At 40.3% G+C, this 22,176-nt stretch overlaps 2 protein-coding genes across 10 annotated transcripts in view; one reads left to right on the top strand and one right to left on the bottom strand.

Moving 5' to 3' along the window:
* Positions 1 to 8,589, top strand: part of ATIC (5-aminoimidazole-4-carboxamide ribonucleotide formyltransferase/IMP cyclohydrolase) — a 30,487-nt gene extending 21,898 nt beyond the window's left edge. The window contains exons 13-16 of one of the 2 annotated variants that reach the window (XM_022567618.3): positions 4,674 to 4,766; positions 5,923 to 6,105; positions 7,877 to 8,032; positions 8,358 to 8,589. In XM_022567618.3, coding sequence (XP_022423326.1) covers positions 4,674 to 4,766; positions 5,923 to 6,105; positions 7,877 to 8,032; positions 8,358 to 8,477 — 552 coding nt within the window. In that variant the 3' untranslated portion in view covers positions 8,478 to 8,589. The remainder of the gene's footprint in view (positions 1 to 4,673; positions 4,767 to 5,922; positions 6,106 to 7,876; positions 8,033 to 8,357) is intronic. The other variant, XM_022567619.3, reaches the window with a different exon arrangement.
* Positions 8,590 to 18,031: 9,442 nt separating this feature from the next.
* The window catches only part of FN1 (fibronectin 1), a 69,545-nt gene continuing 65,400 nt past the window's right edge, over positions 18,032 to 22,176 (bottom strand). For all 8 annotated transcript variants that reach the window (XM_022567625.3, XM_089916399.1, XM_030760483.2 and 5 more), the window contains 3 exons: positions 21,812 to 21,918; positions 19,101 to 19,211; positions 18,032 to 18,785 (listed from right to left, as the gene is read on the bottom strand). In XM_022567625.3, coding sequence (XP_022423333.1) covers positions 18,714 to 18,785; positions 19,101 to 19,211; positions 21,812 to 21,918 — 290 coding nt within the window. In that variant the 3' untranslated portion in view covers positions 18,032 to 18,713. The remainder of the gene's footprint in view (positions 18,786 to 19,100; positions 19,212 to 21,811; positions 21,919 to 22,176) is intronic.

Genomic DNA, 22,176 nt, shown 5'->3' with positions numbered 1-22,176 from the left:
CTCTATTGTAAAGATCACAAAATTGTGACAGAGAGGACAGTTAAGACATTTGCCCAAGGTTATACTATAAGGAAATGGATGAGCTAGTAGTACTTGTTTTTCTGAAATCCCTTAATTGGGCCTTCAGTTTTAAAGGATATTTTTGCTGGGTCTAATGTTGGCTGTGCTTTCTTTTCAGTACTTCAGATGTGTAACTGACTTCATTGTTTTCTGGTCTTACCTGCTGGTATGGCTGGTGTTTTTGATTGCATGCTGGGCATTGGATATTGATGAAATAAAAATTCATATTTTAAGGCAAGGCAAGAAAAATTTAACATGAAACTTTTTCTTTGGCCTCCTCCTTCCCCTCTAGCGTGCATTGTGCATCTGCATTATGCGTTAACCAGGCTTCCCCACTGGCAGAAATACCTGCTCAACCATAAGGCTCAATTTTTCTTCCTCTGGTGCCAGCCACGTAACTCCTTAGAAGATAACATTCCTTTCTCAATCCTGTGAGGGGTCACGATGAGCCACCACTCTGCCTTGTGTATGCAGACATCTTTGGTGAACTTTATGTACAATGCCAATATATCACTTCCCTTAAAGATAGTGATTGGTACAGAGCAGACTGGTCAGACAACGTGGGGAGATTCTGGGCTGCACCTAGTGGAAGTTCTTAGCTTAAATACTTAGGACCTTATTGATAGTACTAGCTGTTTTCTTTCTAGTCTGCCTATTTTACAAGATTATTGTTTCTTCCAAATATGTGACTGAGCGTTTGATAAAAATAACGATGACTAGGGGAGTTGAAATGATTGGCCAAATACATCTTTCTATAAGATCAGTGATTATAATAGTGTAACTATAGATATGGGAAGAAGCAATAAGAGGGAGCCATTTCCTGGACCATAATAGACGAGTAAATCAGGTGGTCCAGAGGCTTTTGGTTACTGCCAAGAGGGCCTAGTCCAGTAATAGCACATCGAGTGGCTTATCAATGAAATCCTTGCATGAACTGAATGAGCTTTCCTAGCACCATGGGACAAATTAGTCACAAAATGCCTCCCAAACTTTGGTTGAAATTAAGACCAAAAGGGAGGGGATCGTAAAATAAAGAATGTCGCCCACCATCCAGTTTTGCAAGAATCAAGTCTTTAGCCACTGCAGTCACTGAAAGGAATTCAGGGTGAGGTACTCTGTGCTCTGGGAAAACTGACAAAACTGGCCCTCAGATAGTTATATATTTTCAGGAGATTTTGTGAACCCAGTTTCTTGTATCTTCCCGTACTTAGGAAAGCACTTAAAACCATTAACTAGGATGTCTGTTCCTCGAGAATAGCAGTAACCTTCTGCCGAGAAGTGTGATTGATTGCACGTGCCCCTTCATCGAAATCACGTATATACTGGCCACCCCCCTTACCTATTTGGAACAGTTCTCAGATCTTTCTGAGAGACTGTCTCCTGGGTTCCTCAGGTTGTCTCAAATAAAATTTTCCATATCTTTTGTAGGTTGACTATTTGATCAGTTTTTTGGTCCGCAATATGAAAGAACCATATAGGTATTTTGAGGGTCTGGATGGTGTTTTTTTCCCTTCATAGAGTTGACTTATGCGGGGCTTAGCTCATTTACCTCTTAGTTACTGCCTTGCAACTTGGAAAATGCCTTGAGGGGAAAAGCATCGTCACATTCATTTCTTCCAGCTTCCTTTATCTCTGGGGTCTTTGCCTCTTGCCTCTCAGTACTTGATATTTTATGAGCTCTGTATTCAGTTTTTCTATTTGTTCTTAGAAAAGGATTAGTCTCTTAAGAAGTCATTTTGTAACAAGTGGACGAGTTGGCTATTGTTCCCCGGTCTGAATCCTGCGACTTTAAGTAGAATGCTGAAAATAGGCTTTAAAATCTTTATCAGGATAGTTCTGTTAATAAACATATAGTGATTAAGACATGATCTTTGTTGGTTTACTGGTTATTCTTTCATTTTTATCTTTGAAACGTAATGGTGCCCTGAAGTGGAGGAACATGTAGGAATCATACATAGAAAGATCTTTCAGTCCTTTGGAATCCACTCCTTTGGTCAAGGCCCTGAGGTACTGGGGTAGCAGTGTTTTTAAGCAGCTCACAGTAAAATGAGACTCTTTTTTTTTTTTTTAACTTTATTAATCTGGCTGGTTAATGTATTTTTTAAAATACCAAAAGGGTATTGAGCTAGATTCCATGGTACCCATGCTGACAACTGTGTCTACCTATTGAGACTCTTACTTTTGTAAGTTTTCCTTGTAGTTTTATAGGTATTGGACTGATTAATTTAGTAGCACTTGATAGGTTTTGTGCCTCTGGCTGTGCTAGCTTGGATATTTTTACAAGGGTTTGATTTTAATCTTTTATCTACATTTTTTTGTACTTATTCATATGTATTTTTAATGGAAATTTGGAAACCTAACTAAGGATGAGAATGACGGTATTATCCTCCTTTATATTCCTCTCCCTTCTTTTAAAACAGGTTTTTATTAATATTCCAGCCTCAAAATCATCAGATTATACTATTAGGTCTAGAATGGTTTCAGTCCTGAGGAAGCCGGAGAAGTGTAATGAGTGTGTGTTAAGTATTAACAAACATGCTTGAATTTTTCTGTCTTCTCCCATTTTTCTTGAATAATGCTTCAGTTTGTTTTAACTATATGTGCCATGTTTATTACACTGGATTCTCTCACTCCCACCCCTTGACATGTCTCATAGTCCTTGATCCTAACTCGGGATACTAGGGTTGTATTTGAAGGTAGGCAGCTAAGAAGGCTGGCTTTTGTTATTAATCTTTCTTAGAACCAAAGGAATAAAATGTATAGTTGGCAAAGAGCAAATACAGATAGAAAAGGATATACTATCAATACATCAGTAGTACCTTAGTATAATAAATTCTTAAAAAATTCTAACAGTGGTTTTTAAGCTTTTAATTTTGAGTTTAAAAAGTAAAAATTATAGATACACATGCAGTTTTAAGAGTTCCCATGTATCTTTTACTCCATTTCCCCTAATGGACAGTGTCTTGCAAAACTATTAGTACAGCATCACAACCTTGATAATTGACATTGATGCAGTCAACACACAGAACATGCCCCTCACTACAAGGAGGCTTCTGTTGCCTTTTATAGCCACACTCACTTCTCTCCTGCCTCTGCCTCCTCTGTAACCTCGGGCAACTACTAATCTGTTTCCCTTCCTGTAACTTTCATTCACTGTACATTCATGAACAGGTTTTTGTATGAACATAGTTTTCATTTCTCTGTTCTAAAGACACAGGAGTGTATTTGCTGGCTGGCATCATAGTTGCATATGTAGTTTAAGAAACTGCCAGACTGTTTTCCAAAGAGGCTGCATCATTTTATATGTTACACCAGCAACATATGCATGATCCCAGTTTCTCTGCATCCTTACCAGGTTTCAGTGTTGTCGCTTTCTTGTTAGATAGGTGTGTAGCAATACCTCATAATTTTAATTTGCCTTCCCTAATGCCTAGTGATGGACATTTTTTCATGTGTTTATTTGCAATCTGTATATCCTTTTTCTTCAAATGTCTCTTCATGTCTTTTGCCTATTTTCTAATTATATTTTTATTCTTGTAGCTGAATTTTGAGAGGTCTTTATATATTGTGAATACTAGTTCTTTGTTGGATATGTGGTTTGCAAAATATTTTCTCATGGTCTGTAACTTGTCTTTTTATCCTCTTAATACAGGATCTTTATCTAAGAGCAGCAGCTTTAGTTTTGATGAAGTCTGACTTAACAGTTTTTCAGTTAGATAATTTATCAATTAGCTGTGCTTATATTTTTTGTCCGCTTAGCATACCAACATAGATCATTATTATTCTTTTCAATTTGTATTTGCTCTTTATATTAAAGATAGTGACATTTTTAGTTATAGTAGTTGTTTCATTCGTTTGAACCGGTAGTACATAATACATTTTTGAATACTTTCTATGTAGAATATTCTAGGCAAACCAAAAAATGATCCTAATTTGGTTTTTCCTGAGCAGTCTTGGCTGTATGTGCATCACAGTTATTTGTAGTGTCTGTGAAAATTACTCTCAGTGGTTTTTTGTTTTGTTTTGTTTTGTTTTGCGGTACGCGGGCCTCTCACTGTTGTGGCCTCTCCCGTTGCAGAGCACAGGCTCCAGAGGTGCAGGCTCAGCGGCCATGGCTCACGGGCCGAGCCGCTCTGCGGCATGTGGGTTCTTCCCGGACGGGGCACAAACCCGTGTCCCCTGCATCGGCAGGCAGACTCTCAACCACTGCGCCACCAGGGAATGTTTTTTTTTTGAACATAAATTTTATCACATCTCCAGTTATTCGGTGCTACTGTGATAGAGAAAATACTGTTTGTCAGTTTTGGAGTGGTTATGGTATTTCATATCTAGTGTGATACGTAAAGAGGCTTAAGCCAAAGTTTGTTGCAAAATGGCATCAATTTGAGTTTGTGACGCATTAGGCGTCGCACAGAGTTCCATGACAAATATGTTAAATATGATTCTTTCAGTAAAACATGATAGTGTCTCCTATGAACAGTTAATTTCACTCCCTCATTTGAGGGATAGAACTATATTATAGGTCTGTTATAAGGGACACATAAGATGCTAAAAGTTAAATGAAGGTTAAAAAAAAAAAAAAAAGCCCCATTTACCATTCTGTGTTTTTTTAGTTGCCGGAATCTGCGCTCAGAGACCTCACTGTGGCCACCATTGCTGTCAAGTATACTCAGTCTAACTCCGTGTGCTATGCCAGGGACGGGCAGGTAACCAAGCTGTCAGACTCACCTTGGGAGGACTGTTGTTTTGCAAGATGATGTTCAAAAATCCATCCGTCTTGGGAACTAGACTGCTTGAAAAGGAAAATTTGCCAAGTTTTTCTCTTCTCGGTTTGTCAGTATTTACTCAGTAATGAATACAAAGTATCTTTGGAACTAAGTGTTAAAATTGTTCTTATTGCTTCTTGCCTGGAACGAGTTGGCACGTTTTGGGTTAGGGGACAATGGTTGCTAGGGAACTAGTTTTTTTGCTCCCCTCGTCCCTATCGGTAGCATTTCCAGTGAAGAGGGAGTAGAACATACTGCCACCCACTAGCCCATCGTTTTGCAGCATAAAGGGTATTTTTATTTATACTTTTAATGTTATTTTACCAAGAATCTGTAGACTAAGAGTTAACATGATGAAAAATCTGGTTTACTGAGGCATAATTTATATACAGTAAAATTCACCCTTTTTAAGTGTAGAGTTTGACCAGTTTGCACAGAGTTTTGACTACCACAGTCAAAATACTGAACATCTTTTACTATCTGATGTTAAGCTAGGTATTTAACTTTTCCTGGTTAAAAGCCATAGGATGCGGGACTGAGCTGGCTCATCACTGGGCCTCTCCTAGCTCTAGGATAAACCTGGTTTTGCTGTGGCTTTAGCACTGTTTCTTCTCACAGTGCCTTGAGCTCCTCTCTAGCCATTTGTTAAATTATTTGGCCCGTAGGTGGGAGGGGAGGATGGATGTTAATTGGCATGTGACCTGGAAGACCCTTTCAAATTCGGAATTTAGGTGATTGCCTACTGTTGCAAGATTGCTAATCTGTAATACCAAAAACCTGGGAGACTGTGGCTACTTGTCTAATAAGTTCCAGCAAGACCACGCTTCACTACTGATGTCCAGGAGCTCTAGAAACTTCCAGATATTAATTAATAGCCATACCTCAAATTTCACTGAAGAGGTAACACATACCAATAATAGTTAAAACATGTTACACTTAACCTTTTTAATGACTTTAAAATTATTTGTATTTCTCTTATTTCAGCCTGATTTTCTTTTCCCCCCACAAAATTGATGGATTTGGGGGAGTATGCACAAAAGATCCATTGAGAAGCGTGTTGTTATTCATTTTAACGTCCGTGTTCTTCATTCTTCAGGTTATTGGCATTGGAGCTGGACAGCAGTCTCGGATACACTGCACACGCCTTGCCGGGGATAAGGCAAACTATTGGTGGCTTAGACATCACCCACAAGTGCTTTCCATGAAGTTTAAAACTGGAGTGAAGAGAGCAGAAATCTCCAACGCCATCGATCAGTATGTTACTGGAACCATCGGAGAGGTAAAAGGGCTGTCGTTGAGTGTGGGTGGAGTGTATTAGTATGTTTACCCTTTCTGTGTAACAGACTATCTTCATCACTACGAAGATAAAAGATATTTTTCTTGAAGTTCTGTATTATCTAAATTTACTAATCTAAACTTCTTCTGTCTCATTTACCTTTCTTTGGCATTCTTTATCCCTTTCTGACACTACAGATCATATGTCTTTTTAGATTATAACCACTGGTTTAGTTTTGTATGTTTGTACCTCCCCTGTTGATTATAAGCTTTTTTTTTTTCCTATAAATTTATTCATTTTTGGCTGCATTGGGTCTTCATTGCTGCGCGTGGGCTTTTTCTAGTTGTGGCAGGCAGGGGCTGCTCTTCATTGAGGTGCGCAGGCTTCTCATTGCAGTGTGTGGGCTCTAGGTGCACAGGCTTCAGTAGTTGTAGCACGCAGGCTCACTAGTTGTTGGTGCATGGGCTTAGTTGCTCCGCGGCATGTGGGATCTTCCTGGACCAGGGCTCGAACCCGTGTCCCCTGCATTGGCAGGCGGATTTGTAACCACTGCGCCACCAGGGAAGTCCCTATAAGCTTTTTTTTTTTTTTTTTTAAAGATTTGTTGCAGCATGCAGGCTTCTCTCTAGCTGTGGCACGTGGACTCTCTAGGTGTGGTGTGCGGGCTCTAGAGTGCGCAGGCTCAGTACTTGTGGCATGCGAGCTTAGTTGCCCCGTGGCATGTGGGTTCTTAGTTCCCTGACCAGGAATCGAAGCTGCATCCCCTGCATTGGAAGGCGGATTCTTAACTACTGGACCATGAGGGAAGTCCCTGATTATAAGTTTTGATGACAGGGGCTGTTTTTCACCCATCTTGGGTGTCTGTCACAGTGCCAGTCATAATGCTTACTATGTGATAGGTGTGTATTTAACATTGCATACAAATTACTTGATAGCAGGTAACAAATGTCCCTCTACATTTTCTACAAGCTCCATTAACAACTCAGTGTACTTGTGTTATATTTCATGTTCTTTAATGTTTTCTACTTTGAAGCAAGTATATGGGAGCATTAAAATTGCAAGTATTAGGTAGCCTGCTAAAAGAATAGGATTTAGCCCAGTTTCTGGAAATAGAAATGCTTAACAGGTACCGGATGCAAAACACAAAGAGAAGCTTGGTAATCAAAAACTCAGTGGTCTTCTGAGGGGGCGAGTCAACTCCACTGGGCTGTCCATTCAGGGATAGGAATCCATGACATGATCAACAGGTGTCGTTGGAGAGTGTGCTTTGTAACCAGGAAATGCTTCAAACAGTGAATAAGAATAAAAGTATATTGTTTAAGCCTTTTGGCTTAAACCCTAAATAGAAGTACTTTTTAAAAATGAATACTGTTGAGTCATGTTCTGGTTGGTCTATTAGACAGACTCTGTACTTAAGACTAATTATTGTAGAAATGTACTTCTAGAAATTATCTGTTTCTTTGCTTGCTTTGATACAGGGATATAAAGCAGTAGATTTAACTTAGAGATTAAAGAACAAAATATATTTGGAATAAACTGGCTTGTAAATGGTACAGTCTTTATTTGGTACACTTAAGATTAATTTTCTTTCTTAATGAAATGTTATACAGCATCAAAAAAAGGTTCTAGAAATATGGACTTGGGTATAAATGAGTCATTATTTATAATTAAGTCCTAGGAAAAATGCCCAAGTGTTTTTCTGGCATTCTGATTTGTATCAGATAGTACTGAAGATGGTGTAAAACCTGTCTTTCCCCTCTGCCCCCACTCATAGGGTGAAGATTTGATCAAGTGGAAGGCACTGTTTGAGCAGGTCCCCGAGTTATTAACCGAGGCAGAGAAGAGGGAATGGGTTGACAAACTTAGTGAAGTTTCCATCAGCTCTGATGCTTTCTTTCCTTTCCGGGACAATGTAGACAGAGCTAAAAGGGTAAGTATGGAATTGGTGTGTGTATGGATTTGGTCATTATGCAGCAACCACTTCAGAGATGCTGCTTCTGATTTTTCAGTTCTATGAGTTATATTATATATCCAGGCTATGATGATGTGATATATCAGTAACATCTAGAGTATTATTTTGACTTCTCCTTTTGTTGTATGGACAACCCAAATCCCGTTATTTTGCCTCTTGACCGAATAAGTCTGCAGTGTGAATCGCTGTTAGCGTGCATTTGTTATTGGGTGTGACGGGTTGATTCTGGACGTGTTTTGGCATGAGGCTGTGTTATGAGAGTCCGTCTCTGTCTCCCCCTCAGAGTGGCGTGGCCTACATCGCTGCCCCTTCCGGTTCCACTGCTGACAAAGTTGTGATCGAGGCTTGCGATGAGCTGGGAATAATCCTCGCTCACACAAATCTCCGGCTCTTCCATCACTGACTTCTTCACGCATTATTTTATACCCTTCCTATGTGTAGGTGAAAAATCACATATGGAATTTTGAAAATAACCTTTTTAAAAAAATAAAGCATTAAATTTTAATAATCTTGGAGCCATAGTGTCTGGTAGTTGTATTTAATGTGTCTTAGTTACAGGCTCTTTAGTTTGACAAACATTACACGTGGTCATTTGTAAGAAATACAGGAGCATCCCTGCCTCCTGGGGCTCAGCTCATCCCAAAATGTTACCTGTGTGAACATCTGAAAATCATTAGGTAAACCAAAGAAACTGAGCAGCCACCATAGCAGGTGGCGCAGGCATCTTAAAGTCCCGCTAGTTTACTCATAGGGGATTCTGCTCATGAGTTTCCTCTAATCATAGTTCTAAAGAGTGTGGTTGACTACCTTCTAAACAAACAGCAGATTGTAACCCGTGGACTAGGAACTTAGGGGGGATTAAAGCTTCTGTTGGCCCGACATTAGGATACTGCCAGTACTTCCTTTTTCCTGTGTTAAGTGAAATGCTTCCCATAATTTAAACCAGTCCTTGATGCCCCCTCTGGAGCTACCTAAAAAATGTATTCAATGTTTGGTGCCCAAAAATGGACCTGGTATTCTCCCAGGTTTACTACCAGAAGTAGGGCACAGTGGATGGCAGTGCCTTCCTACATCAGGACATAACTGTGCGTTTATGTGCCCTGCCCATGTGGTCCTGATGGTTCACATATTACACCGAAGGCCAACTGAAACCTTTTGTCATCTTTCACCTTAAAAGTTGAGTCCTGCCCTCTTCCCATGTCCTTAACCACTTTCCCTAAATTAAAAGATTTCTGACGGGTTTTTTTAAGGTTATCCTTCTAGTCGTTAATATGTTGACTAACCTTCCAGCCCTTGTATAGTTAGTACCCTCCCACACTGAAGACAAGGCTGACTTGTGTGACCAACAAAATACTTTAGGAAAGATGTGTGACTGCTGAGGCTAGGCCGCAAAAGGCATTACAACTTCAGCCTTAGTTTCTTGGAGTTAGCCAGTGCCATGCTGTAGGTACCTTTAAGCAGCCCTGCTGAAAGAGAAGCTATCTTGCCAACACTACCTGCCCGCTATGTGCGTGACCTGCCTTGGAAGTGGAGCTCCAGTCTCAAGGCGACATCTTGCTGCCACCTCTTGAGAGACCTGAGCCAGGACTGCTCAAAGGAGCTTCTCATGAATTCCTGGTACACAGAAACAGATTATGTATTGCTTTAAGCCATAAAGTTTTGGGGTGCTTTGTTAGGTAGCAATAAACAGCTGGTACATATTTTGGCTTATAACTTGTTAAGTGTGCATTCTATCTCCCCTTGACCAAAGGTTTAACACTGAGGGTATAATTATTGGAAGAATTGTTTCTCCATTTAACACTGTACGGTTTGAACACGTTTACGTAAATATTTTAAAGAATGGTACTACAAACTATCTCAATTAGATATAAATACTTATGTCCAGATTTATCAAATTAATTCATTCTCTAATCACTGTTTTACATTTGCAGAAAAGAGGACCGTGTGAGAGCTGAAATTCCACCCACCATTACTGCCCAGATATGCAGGCACAATATTAATTTTTAAAGACTCAAAATGCTTTTTTCTAAAAATATTTTTTTAATTTATTTATTTATTTATTTTTGGGTGCATTGGGTCCTGGTTGCTGCGTGCGGGCTTTCTCTAGTTGCGGTGAGCGGGGGCTACCCTTTCTTGCGGTGTGCGGGCTTCTCATTGCAGTGACTTGTCTTGTTGTGGAGTATGAGCTCTATGCGCGTGGGCTTCAGTAGTTGTGGCTCGTGGGCTCAGTAGTTGTGGTGCATGGGCTCAGTAGTTGTGGCTCGCAGGCTCTAGAACACAGGCTCAGTAGTTGTGGTGCATGGGCTTAGTTGCCCCACAGCATGTGGGATCCTCCCAGACCAGGGCTCGAACCCATGTCCCCTGCATTGGCAGGTGGATCCTTAACCGCTGTGCATTCCCTCAAAATGCTTTTTAGAGTATTTCCTTTTAATACTTTCTGAGGTAATTTTTAAATTTTGGACCTCAGACATAAAGAATTGGAATAATCATAGTCTGTAGTTCATGACAGACTGGTCTATGTGTATATTTTCAGTAATGTAATAGTAATGTGCCCTCATCTCCCAAAACAGAAGCTAGAATCTGAGCAGTAACTTATTCTAAACATTTGGTGCCCCCAACTTCCCTACCCCATCCCATCTCAGGGTCTCCTCCAGAAAAGTCTCATCCTGTATCCCATCTTCATCTTTGCATCTTTATGCATCTAAAAACTAGAGACCTTCGCTTACCTATCCAAAGACTGTGAAGATTTTTCTCTTATGTTTTCCTTTAGGCAATTATAGTTTTCACTCTTACAGTTAGGTCTTGTTATCTATTCCAGTGTTAAAGTGATGCATGGGTCAAGTTTCATTTCTTTCCATACATTTATCCAGTTGTTCTAACATCGTTTGTTGAGACAGCTCTTCCTGTTGAATTGCCTTGTTGCCTCAACCATATTTGTGTGTCATTTCTGGACTCTTTTCTGTTCTACTGTTATGTTTGTCCTAATACCAACACCACACTGTCTTGATTATTGTAGCTTAATAGTAAATTTTGAAATTGGGTAGTGTGAGTCCTTCATAATAGTCTTTTTAAAGATTTCTTGGCTGTTCCAGGTCCTTGGCATTTCTATGTAAATTTTAGAATCAACTAGTCCATTTTTGCAAAAAAGCCTCTTGAGATTTTAATTGGAATTGCATTGAATCTGTAGATCAGTTTGTGGAGAATTGATGTTGATCCCCTTTGAAGGTTGATCCCCTCTGGTTTCCACCAGTTTTTGGTTGCCTTCCAGGGGCTTTAAATAGATTTTTTAATATTTTCGTCAAGTGTTCCTAATTATCTGCAGGAGGATTAGTCCAATATAATCTACTCTGCTATTAAGAAAATTAAAAAACACCAATAAATATCATAGGATGTTTTCTAATAATTGCTTTAGTTTCTTAAATAAAATTTTTATTTCTAAGTCAGTTCTAGCAAGGTATATTTTTCCCCCTAGGAATTTGACCATTTTTTCTAAGTTTTCAAAATTGTTAGTATGTAGTTATAAGTAGTTTTCTCATTTTTTAAAAGCTCTTTATTATGGATATTTTGGGATAAACACAAAAAAAGTAAAATTCTATGTATCTGTCATCCAGCTATAATAGCTTATGACTACTTTAGTTTTATCTGTTTCCCCACTTCTCATGCCTCAACACAGATTATTTTGAAGCAAAGTCTATAGATATTTCATCTGTAAATATTTCAATCAGTTAATCTAAAAGTAACTTAAAAATAATTTTTAAATGAATATTCTTACACTTTAAAATGCATGACTATATCAACTGAAAGGGCCAAGAAGTGTGACACCCCAGTGGCAATGAGCGTACCTGATGCTAAGATCTTGGTTTCTAATACCATTATCTAATAAAAGGATCCAGGACTCCTTGGAGAAATGGGTTACTCTAGACTGAGCAGAAAACCCATAACAAAACATCTGGATCAGTAAAGAGTGATTTGAATTGGGGGAGCGTCTGGGGCCCAGGAAGAAAAGCATGACCCCTCACTCATTTGTAAATAGTCCACCAAGGGCACCCTGAACCCATCCTGTTTCCTCCAGAGGCACCTTCTTTCTGAAGCCCAGTCCCTTGTCCCTTCCTGAGAGCGCAAGTCCCTGCAGGTCTTTAAGCTCCCAGTGCCTTCCATTCTTGGACACTCTTAAAGCTCACTTTTGCTAAACACTGTGACAGGCACAGATTTATTTTAAAAAATAAATTGTAATAAACCACGCCTATGGAAAGTGCTTAAAGCATCTACAGCTTGAAGAATCTTTTTTTTTGGTCCATGCCACGCGGCTTGCCAGATATTAGTTCCCTGAGCAGGGACTGAACCCAGCTCTCGATAGTGAAAGCACCGAGTCCTAACCACTGGACAACCAGGGAATTCCCAAGAATAATTTTTAAATAGACATATATCACCACCAACTGGGTAAAGAAAAAGGATTTTGCCAGCAGCTCCCCTGCCATGTCCCCCCATACCTGTTCTTGATTACGGCCCCCTCTTTCCTTCTAGGAAACCACGTTTGGGCCGTTTATGATCATCCCTCCCTTGTTTTTCCACTCACCAGTTTGTTGATCTTGGGCACATGCCTTAACCTCTTGGAATTTGTTTTCTCATCTATAAAATGGAGATGCATTTGCTCCCAAGGAGGCTGAATAGCTCCTGGTTAAAAGCACACAACCCAGGGCCAGTTTGTCAGGTTCAAGTTCCAGCTCTGCTACTAACAAACTGTGTGATGGTAGGTGATTCACTTAGCCTTTCCTCACTTTCTACTTATAAACCGATGTTGCAGTACCTACCTCTTCAGGTTGCTCTGAGGAGTAAATGAAACAAAATATTTAACACCACCTCAGATATGATAAATACTGCTCATAAAAAAAAATGCTACTTATTATTTTCATAATGCTTTTGTGTATATGGGGCATGGAAGGTAGTGGAAGATGATACTAATGTGTGGAAGTTGGATTTTGCCTTAGTTTTTGAATAGGTAGCCAGAAAGTTTGAGTTCCTTCGATCTTTTTTTTTTTATTATTTGGGCTGTGCCGGGTCTTAGCTGAGGCATGCATGCGGGATATGGTTCCCCGATGAGGGATCAAACCCAGGCCCCCTGCATCGAGTGCTCGCGGTCTTACCCACTGGACCACCAGGGAAGTCTCTCTTAAATCTTTCATCTACTCTGTTTTCCCAAACCGCTTCACTGCTACCGAATTGGTCGACTAGACCCGTACCAGGGTCCTAGCCCAGGCCGGGACCCCTTGTCTCGGTCAGGGAGGTTCTTTTTCCTATTTTTTCCATTTTTGCCAATAACAAAACCGATGTTGAGACTGGAACAGCACAAACTTTATTTAATGGTCAAAGAATGGAGAAGCAGGAACCTAGTTCACAAATCAACTTCCTAACCCAATTAGAGCAGAGACACCAAATATATAGGAGGGTCAAGGTAAAAGGGAGGGAATTGGAAAGAGGGGAAGGAATATCCACGAGTTATCTGAGAATAGGGGTATGGTTTGGACCTGGAGACTGATGCAACACTCCTTTTCAGTCTTTGTATGAGCTTTTACAGTTGCTGTCACGGCGCTGGTGGGTGTGTCACTTAGCATGCTAATGTATTACAAGGAGCATAGAATGAGGCTCAAAGTGTACTGGAAGTCAAATCTTCCACCATCTTGGGTCTAGTTTATTCTAACCAGTTCTTGGTTTTTTCTCTTTGCAGTTTCCTCCTGAAACTTAGATAAGAGTAACTGGTTTCCATTTGAGGGAGGGACAGGGGTGTGATGCTGGGGCAACAGCCTTGGTAACATTACCAGTAAGTAAAAGGATATTGAGGTTTTCTGTAACTAAAGTGCCACTTTTTTCAGTTGAAATAAAATACACATATAAAATGCAAGTCAGTGATTTTTTAGTATATTCACCAAGTTGTAGAGCCATCACCACTGTTTAGTTCCAGAACATTTCCATCACCCCAAAAAGAAGCCCCATTCTGATTAGCAGTTATTCTCTATTCTTCTCTCCCTCTGGTAACCATTAATCTACTTTCTGTCTCTGTTAGTTTGCCTATTCTGGACATTGTGTATAAATGGAACCATACATTATGTGACCTTTTGTACCTGACTTCTTTCACTTAGTGTGTTTTCAAGGTTCATGGTGTAGCATGTATGAATACTTCATTCCTTTTTATGATCAAATAATATTCCATTGTATGAACAGACCACATGTTGTTTATTCATTCTTCAGCTGATGGACATTTGGGTTGTTTCCACTTTTTGGCTGTTAACGAAAAATGGTGCTGTGAACATTCGTGTAGGAGTTTTTATGTGAACATATGTTTTCAGTTCTCTTGGGTATATACCTAGGAGTGGAATTGCTGGGTCATATGGTAACTCAATGGTTAACTTTTTGTGGAACCACCAAACTGTTTTCCACAGCAGCTGCACTATTTTACTTTTCCACCAGCAGTGTATGAAAGGGTTCCAGTTTCTCCACCAAAGTGGCATGTTCGGCGCTTGGCTCGGCATCTTACAACTAATGCTGAATTTTACGGATCAGCAGGTTTCACTGTACAATCCTGACCAGCAGCCTCCTGGCAGAGGCAAGGTTTCCTTCTGGAACGAAATGGTGGTTTCTGAGGTACCGTGATGCAAAGAGCTCCCTGGGAGCATCCTGGGCCTGCAGTGTATTTTCCGTAAGGGCAGTCTGCTGGGGGATGGGCTGCCTGCAGGATGGGTGATTCCAGCCCTAGCCAGCACTGGGTGCTGACAATCACCCCATGCTGGCCACCTCCAAGCAAAGCTAGTAACTTCAAGCCTTTGGAGGCTCCACACAAGAGCCATTAATAGGATAAATCTGGCTCCTCAGATTGTTAGAACTTCTACGTCTCTAAAGAGGAATTCAAGGAAATGTAAAACATGCTTTCATATCTCATACCTTCATACCTAACTCTGCTGAGGAATGTTAAAAAAGGAATTTCCCGTTTGGGGCTTTCAGCTGAAGCATCATTTCTCTTGGTCTTTTATTACTTACAGTATTTTCTTCTCTTCCGTTGTAATTTATGTAGATTTTTGTTTGCAATTCAAATTGAATCTCTTATTTTAATGAGACTATGAAATGGGATGATGTGGCAATGATAATAACTTGCATCTCAAATATGACTGCCATTTATACTCTTTAAAAATAAATTTCTTAGTCTGAAAAATCCAGGGCAGGGCAAGGTGCTACCCTGCTTTGTGCTGCGTCTGCTTTATCAGCCTTTGTGGTAATCTTTAAATGTCCCCAAACATGAGAAGTCCCAAGAGTGATCTTTTTTTTAATGGTTGAAATGTATCTCCTGAAAATGGGATTTTTTAATTGGAGCCTGCCACTTTCCCTGTCGCAGTAATGGGAACTTACTGAATAGGAAGCAGTTTCAGCACTTAAATGTGCTGATGTGTGTTTCTTAATCACTTTAATGAGTTTCATACAACTAGAAATGGAATAGAATTTTCAATGGAAATATAATTAAATGGAAAAGTCATTTCCTATACTTGTAATTTCTACCTGAGCATTTCTTTATTCATCTCCGCAGAACGTGTGCCTTACAGGCTTATAGTGATAGTATACTGACTAACTTGCATAACACTCTGGTCATTAGAGCTGAAAACAACAAAAATACTCAACAATAAATATTATTGCAAATCACGTCCAGCAAGACAAGGTATAGCTTCAAAATTATGATTTTTCTTTTTAAACTCATATATTTACTACTTTTATCTGACTTTGCTTGAATTGCCAGTTTCTTGCCTGAATCCAGATTGGTCTTTTAATTATGCCTTTTCAGTCTGGCCTGCTTAAGGCAATTCTCAGGAACAACAGTAACATGAGTCAGTAAAAACTGTAAAAGATCTTTGGAAATCCTTGTGTTTGAATGATTTTGCTGAGAAATAGTAAAAAAGAAAGTTTTACCGTTTTGCCTTGTGATGCCAAAACATAAAAGACCATTGAAATTTAATTTGTTCTGATTATCTACATGTAGTTACTGACTCAGTATTGAAAGAGTTTCATTTGTAAATTTAATATATTGCTTTTGAGAATCTAGCAGACATTCTGGAAAAAGTGGTGCTTTTTAAAATCTTAAATGTGGAACTTGCAGATTTTACATTTCAGTGTGCAAGTTTTTGATGGGCTCACTATCCATTTAATTAATATAGTCCAACTGGATTTACTTAAACTCATGTTGGGGAAAATAGTTTTAGGTTTGTCTCTAGATAAGTGGTTTGAAGCAAAGTCAGTCTCAACCCAAAGGTGTTCTTTCATTATGTTTTTAAATGTAAAGACCTTTCAATAGGATGGAGCTGAGGTGCAGACTTTCACAAGTTCAGTACCTGGGCTTCCTCTTCACATTAAAGATGGAGGCAGGAGCCTGCTTTCTCTTTGGTGTGTGTCTACAGTGGGGCTTCTTCCCCTTACACCGTGTGTGAATTTGTATTGGGTCATATTCTCTCTCCATGAACAATGATGACCCACGTATGTGGGACAGTCATTTAATATCATCATGATCTGTTCTTCCTGTGGTTCTTCCTTTTTTTCACATGCTCAAAGCAGCTCTCTTGGTAACTACTGGCTTGACAAAGCTGAAAGTTTAGTGATGTTAACAGAAGTCCGGGGTGTGAGTCTGTGTCCTGCTAAGGAAAACTCATCTGAGCTGGAGTCCTGTCAAATTAGACTGTGGAACCTCTCCCGGGGTGGGATAGGGAGGGTAGGAGGGAGACGCAAGAGCAAGGGGATATGGGGATATATATATATATGTATGGCTGATTCACTTTGTTATACAGCAGAAACTAATACACCATTGTAAAGCAATTATACTCCAATAAAGATGTTAAAAAAAAAAAAACACCTCTCCCTAATGAGATGCCAAATGGCAAGGAATTTTATAAACTAAATCCATTCCAACATGAGTTTTGTTTTTTGTTTTTTTTTAAAAAACCAATGAACCCTGAGGAAATCTCTTTCTGTATTTAGTCTTAATATTTATTGCCAGTTATTTATTGATATTCTGTTACAGTGGTGTATAAACAAGTGTTTTCCATGTCTTGAATATTATGAATGACTAATCTTTTACTAATTAATAATTGACTGTTTCCAGTGCTGCTATTCTACTATTTTGGATATGCCAGATTTAATCTCAAAGTTTTAGATTTGTTGGTTCCCCGAAGTTAAATTGAAAAATAAAAGGGCCTTTGTAGACCAGGACTACACACACTTTGTTCATCTGGGGCACTCCAGGGTCAGCTGGCATTTAAACAAGTTGGATTGACGTTATTATACTGCAGCGTTTCCTTAAGACAGAACCCCTCTATGCCATGCGATTTAAGTAGTTTTTTGGTGGTTTTTTGTTTTGTTTTGTTTTGTCTTGTTTGGCTTTACTGTGCAGCATGCAGGATCTTAGTTCCCCGACCAGGGATCAAACCCGCTCTCCGTGAAGTGGAAGCGAGGAGTCCTAACCACTGGACCACCAGGGGATTCCCGATTTAAGTAGTTTTAACATCTCAGTCATCTTTTTATTTTCCTTGCAGGTAATCGCTTCGAATAAATGTTTATTTAATGAAGGACAGAAAGGAAGTGGGAGGGAGGAAAGAATTATAATGGTTAGAAAAGAGCAATGAAAAGGTTGTTTCGATTATACTTCTGAAGAGCTAGCTAGCAAGTTAAGTATCTGAATCCACCTAAATCTGGTAAAGCGGAAAATATAAAGTTATCTCCATTACTGAAGAGATAAAATGACAAGACTGAATCTGGGTTTGGGGAGTGACAGACTTAGAAAAGCTTGTACATAAATCACCAAAATTTAGAGAGCCGTGCCCATCATGGTTTTTCAAATGTTTGCTGAATAGCAAAGAAAAAACATTCAGGAAGATTCTTCTTTCCCCCCAAATTTCTGTATGTAAAAAAGAAGCCATGATGTTCAAGTTGTGGAATGTAAATCTTTTATTAAACAGTTGTCTTTCCACAGTAGTAAAGCTTTGGCATGTACAGTATAAAAAATAATCACCAACCATAATTAGACCAAATTCCTCTTATTAACTGCATACTAAGTGTCTTCAATACAATTTTTTCCATATAAAAATACAGGGAAAAATTGATAAATAACAGGTAAGAGAAAGATTTCTAGGCAATACTAGAATCATTTGGAAATAGTGAGTACTGTGGATATTTCAAATATCACAGCAACAGGGACATGCTGTTCCTACAGTGTTGTGGGCCAGATAGTTAAGTGGAAGCAGAAGTGTTTGGGTAACTTTCCTATTGAAAATTTTGGTAATATCATTTCAAGACATTTTGTATCTTGGTTGGTGCATGTGCTTCCCTGTTGATCCCAATCCAAATCACAAGTTAGAATCATTTCATTTAAAATACTGAGCAGTATTGAATACTTTGGAGAGCTGGCAACATACTGCTCCATTTATGAGAAAAGTCTAAAAACACTCCCAGGGTGATGGTTGGAGAAGCTGTGAATTGAGCTGAAGCTGGAGAAGTTACTCCAGAGCAGAGGGCTTAAGAAAGAAACAAACTAAGCTGGGGTCTGCTAATATCACTCCAGTTTGGATGGACCTTGACAGAGATCCGTGCTTGTTTCTCTGGGTTGGAAATATTACTCTCGGGAATCTTCTCTGTCAGCCTGTACATCTAAAGGCATGAAGCACTCAATTGGGCAGTTGACATTCTGTTAAAAAAGAAGAAAAATTAACAGCAATGCTGTAAAGGCTACAGAGGAAAAAAGGGGAGGGTGGCTACTGTGATAATTACTTATGCATAGGAAAATATGTCTAGCTTTAAGAGCTTAGCTATATATTGGGCAATGGGAGATGCTCAAGAGAACCCAAATTATGTTACAGGATACAATATTCTTTCTACTCTTAAGTCTTAAAAGTTTTTAAAAATTGGTTCATTCAGAAGAAAGGTACCTACAGAAAGAGGCTCCCTGCTATGTGCCTAATTGCATTTAGGGGAGAAACACGCAGGGTGCAAATGCACTTACAGTATTTGTTCTCTGATGGTATCTCTGCGAATACTGGTTGTAGGAGTGGCCAGTTGAGCCTTCGTGACCGGGTTCAGCCCCTGGTCTGCGGCAGTTGTCACAGCGCCAGCCCTGAGAGAGCAGAGGCATGAAGTCGGATGGGGTTTATGACAACACAAGAACATCGCAACTTAGAGCTTGTGTCGAAGAATTTCACCTCTTACGAGTTGGCAAAATATACGCAGTTAGTCACAAAGGAAGCTTTGAGGATGATTTCACGCACTTATAACTTGCAGAATACACGTTGGCTGATAACGCGTATTTTATAGCTGCCTCTATTTATGCTTTTCCTTTTTCCTGAAATGTCTTACAAACCCCACCCATCTGCTAAGGCTGATTCCAGTCCTGACTTCCTTAATAAGCTTTCCACACTACATGATGGAGGAGGTTTTCCTGGAATCCTAGAGCTTTTAAAAGGAACATGAGATCACATGGACAGACACCCTCATTTTATAGGTAAGGGAAAGGAGACCCAGAGGAATGACTGACTGGGGGGTGGGGAAGTCACACAGTGACCTGTGAGTGGAGTGGGACTGCCACCCAGCTGGGTGACTCCTGGTCATGTCCTTTCTACTGAGAGATCCTGGGACTTTCCAGTCATGTGAGCCTTCTTTTGCCTAAATTAACCTGAGTTGGGCTTTTCTCTTATAGCCAGAAGAACCCTAAGTAATACAATCACTTTCTTTCTTATATTGTCAGTGAAATATTTCAGACATATTTGTCCATTTAAAAGCATATTCCCCATAATACCTAAGACAGTACGGGTAAATACCTACTTTTATTTATAAGAATCAGTGAATCTTGCTTTCATATAAACACGTAACAGTTCCCACTCCTGTCTAAAGTGTTTCATTTTGCACTTCGCTTTAGAACAGAACAGGTGTCACACGTTAAAGGTTTCATGTACGTAAATCATGAGGCAGAGAGGCTGAAGTGAGACCAAAACCGACTTCTCAACAAATTCACTTTCCATCACACCTTTCTACACTGAGCACATGACCAGAGATGACTGAGTTCTGTGATCATGGTCTTTATATGTGTTAAAGAGAGACAGAGAGAGAGACTCTTTCCCCACCCAACCACGAGTGGTGGAATAAGGTCAGAGTAGCTTCCAGGGGCTGCCCTCAGCCAGACCCCTGAAGACCCTTCTCTGCTGCCAGTTTAATCTTCCTAAAAACCGTCTTCCATCATGTTCCCTTTCTCTTGGGCACCTGCAACTGGCTAATGCCAAAGGCATCAACCAGTAAGCCTTACCCGGGAGCAGGGCGCATGCTCTTCAAGGGCCAGAATTTGAAAAGCTGTTGGGGAGGGTATGTTTTCATTGAAAACAAAGGAATGTTATGTTTCATTGCTTTTATTTGAGTTATAAAGCATTTTATTTTGTAATTTCAAAGATAAGAGGAAAGCACAGCACTTTTCTGTTATATTGAAGTAGGACACAGATTAGAAATGGTTGAGAAGTACTGGCATGAATAATGGACTTCCGAGGCCCTCCATAAGTGGCACCCACTTCTTCCCATTTAATGTCTTCCCACTAGACAGCAGGCAGAGGGTTGTTTCACTGGAGCCCACATGTGCCAGCTCCTTCCCATTCCAAGGGGCTGTGCTCACCCTGCTCTCTCTGCTTCCCCCATCCCTCAACCAGATTGTAACCATCCTAAACCCCAGCCAGCGGACTATGCTGGTGGCGCAGTGGTTAAGAATCTGCCTGCCAATGCAGGGGACATGGGTTCGAGCCCTGGTCTGGGAAGTCCCACATGCCACGGAGCAACTAAGCCCCTGTGCCACAGCTACTGAGCCTGTACTGTAGAGCCCACAAGCCACAACTACTGAGCCCAAGTGCCACAACTACTGAAGCTCGTGCACCTAGAGCCCATGCTCTGCAACAAGAGAAGCCACTGCAGTGAGAAGCTGCGCATCGCAATGAACAGTAGCCCCTGCTCGCCACAACTAGAGAAAGCCCGCATGCAGCAACGAAGACCCAACGCAGCCAAAAATAAATAAATAATTAAAAAAAAAAAAAAAAAAAACCCGAAACCCAGCCAGTTCATTCTTCTCTTTTCCACCAAACCTTTCCTGCTGACATCAGCCTACATGGGAACTGGGTTTGTCAGATCCACTCAGAACCTGACTTAATTAGCTGGACTTTCAATGTATGCTAATTTAATGTCTCCAGCTATATCATTAAGAGCCAGGACCATTTCTCACTCCCTCTGTGTGTCCCATATTCCTGAGCATAGCACTAGACCTATGGCAGGAATCTATTTGGGGATTGAGAGAGGGTACAAAGAAGTGGTATTTTCTTAGATCTGGGTATTCAAAATATTTAACAGCAGTATCACAGGGGCACCTGCCCAACAGAATGGAGCAAGAAGCCCAGTGCTACCCAGCGTTTAACACTTCAGTTGCTGAAGAACGGAGGCAGTCTGAGAATAGTAGGTATGGGGGAGGGGGCTAAGGCTGCCACAAAGGGGGAGAACTGGAAAGGGGTAGTCAGTAGCGTTATGTTCCAACAGCAGCTGAACTATTTCCCCATTTTGTAAGGTGCACTACCACACCTGTGTGCACAGGTGTGTGCACAGGTGTGCACAGGAAGCATAACTCTTAATCGTCTGTACAGGAACCTCCCCCCCTTGTCTAAATTGCACAGAGCCTGGCCTATCTGTCCTTACCCGCTGGCCTCCAAAGCACGTGCAGGAGCAAATGGCACCAAGATATTCTTTCTGCCACTGTTCTCCCACGTGGTACGTCTTCCCATCGTCGTAACACGTTGCCTCATCTACGTGGACACACAAATCATAAGCGCGTGTAAGACTGAGAACAATAATACAGACTTGACCCCTCTACGGGGGTGGGTTTGTTTCTCTCCTAAATTTGTCATCACAGCCCACGTCCCACATGTTAATGGGAATCATCCATAAGAGAGGTACTGCTGTATAGGTCTTAGGGCAGCATTTCCAAAGACTAGATCTAATAAACTGGAAACGGTTCAATGCAAAGATAGAGATCATATTTTAAAAGTTGAATCTAAAGACCC

The sequence above is a fragment of the Delphinapterus leucas genome, chromosome 8 (assembly GCF_059928025.1).
Source record: "Delphinapterus leucas isolate spDelLeu-1000000601 "Yukka" chromosome 8, BTC_Dleu_Yukka2, whole genome shotgun sequence".
In the NCBI taxonomy this organism is placed as follows: domain Eukaryota; kingdom Metazoa; phylum Chordata; class Mammalia; order Artiodactyla; family Monodontidae; genus Delphinapterus; species Delphinapterus leucas.
Note: the sequence above shows the minus strand (reverse complement) of the source record. Positions and strands in the feature narration are given on the sequence as shown.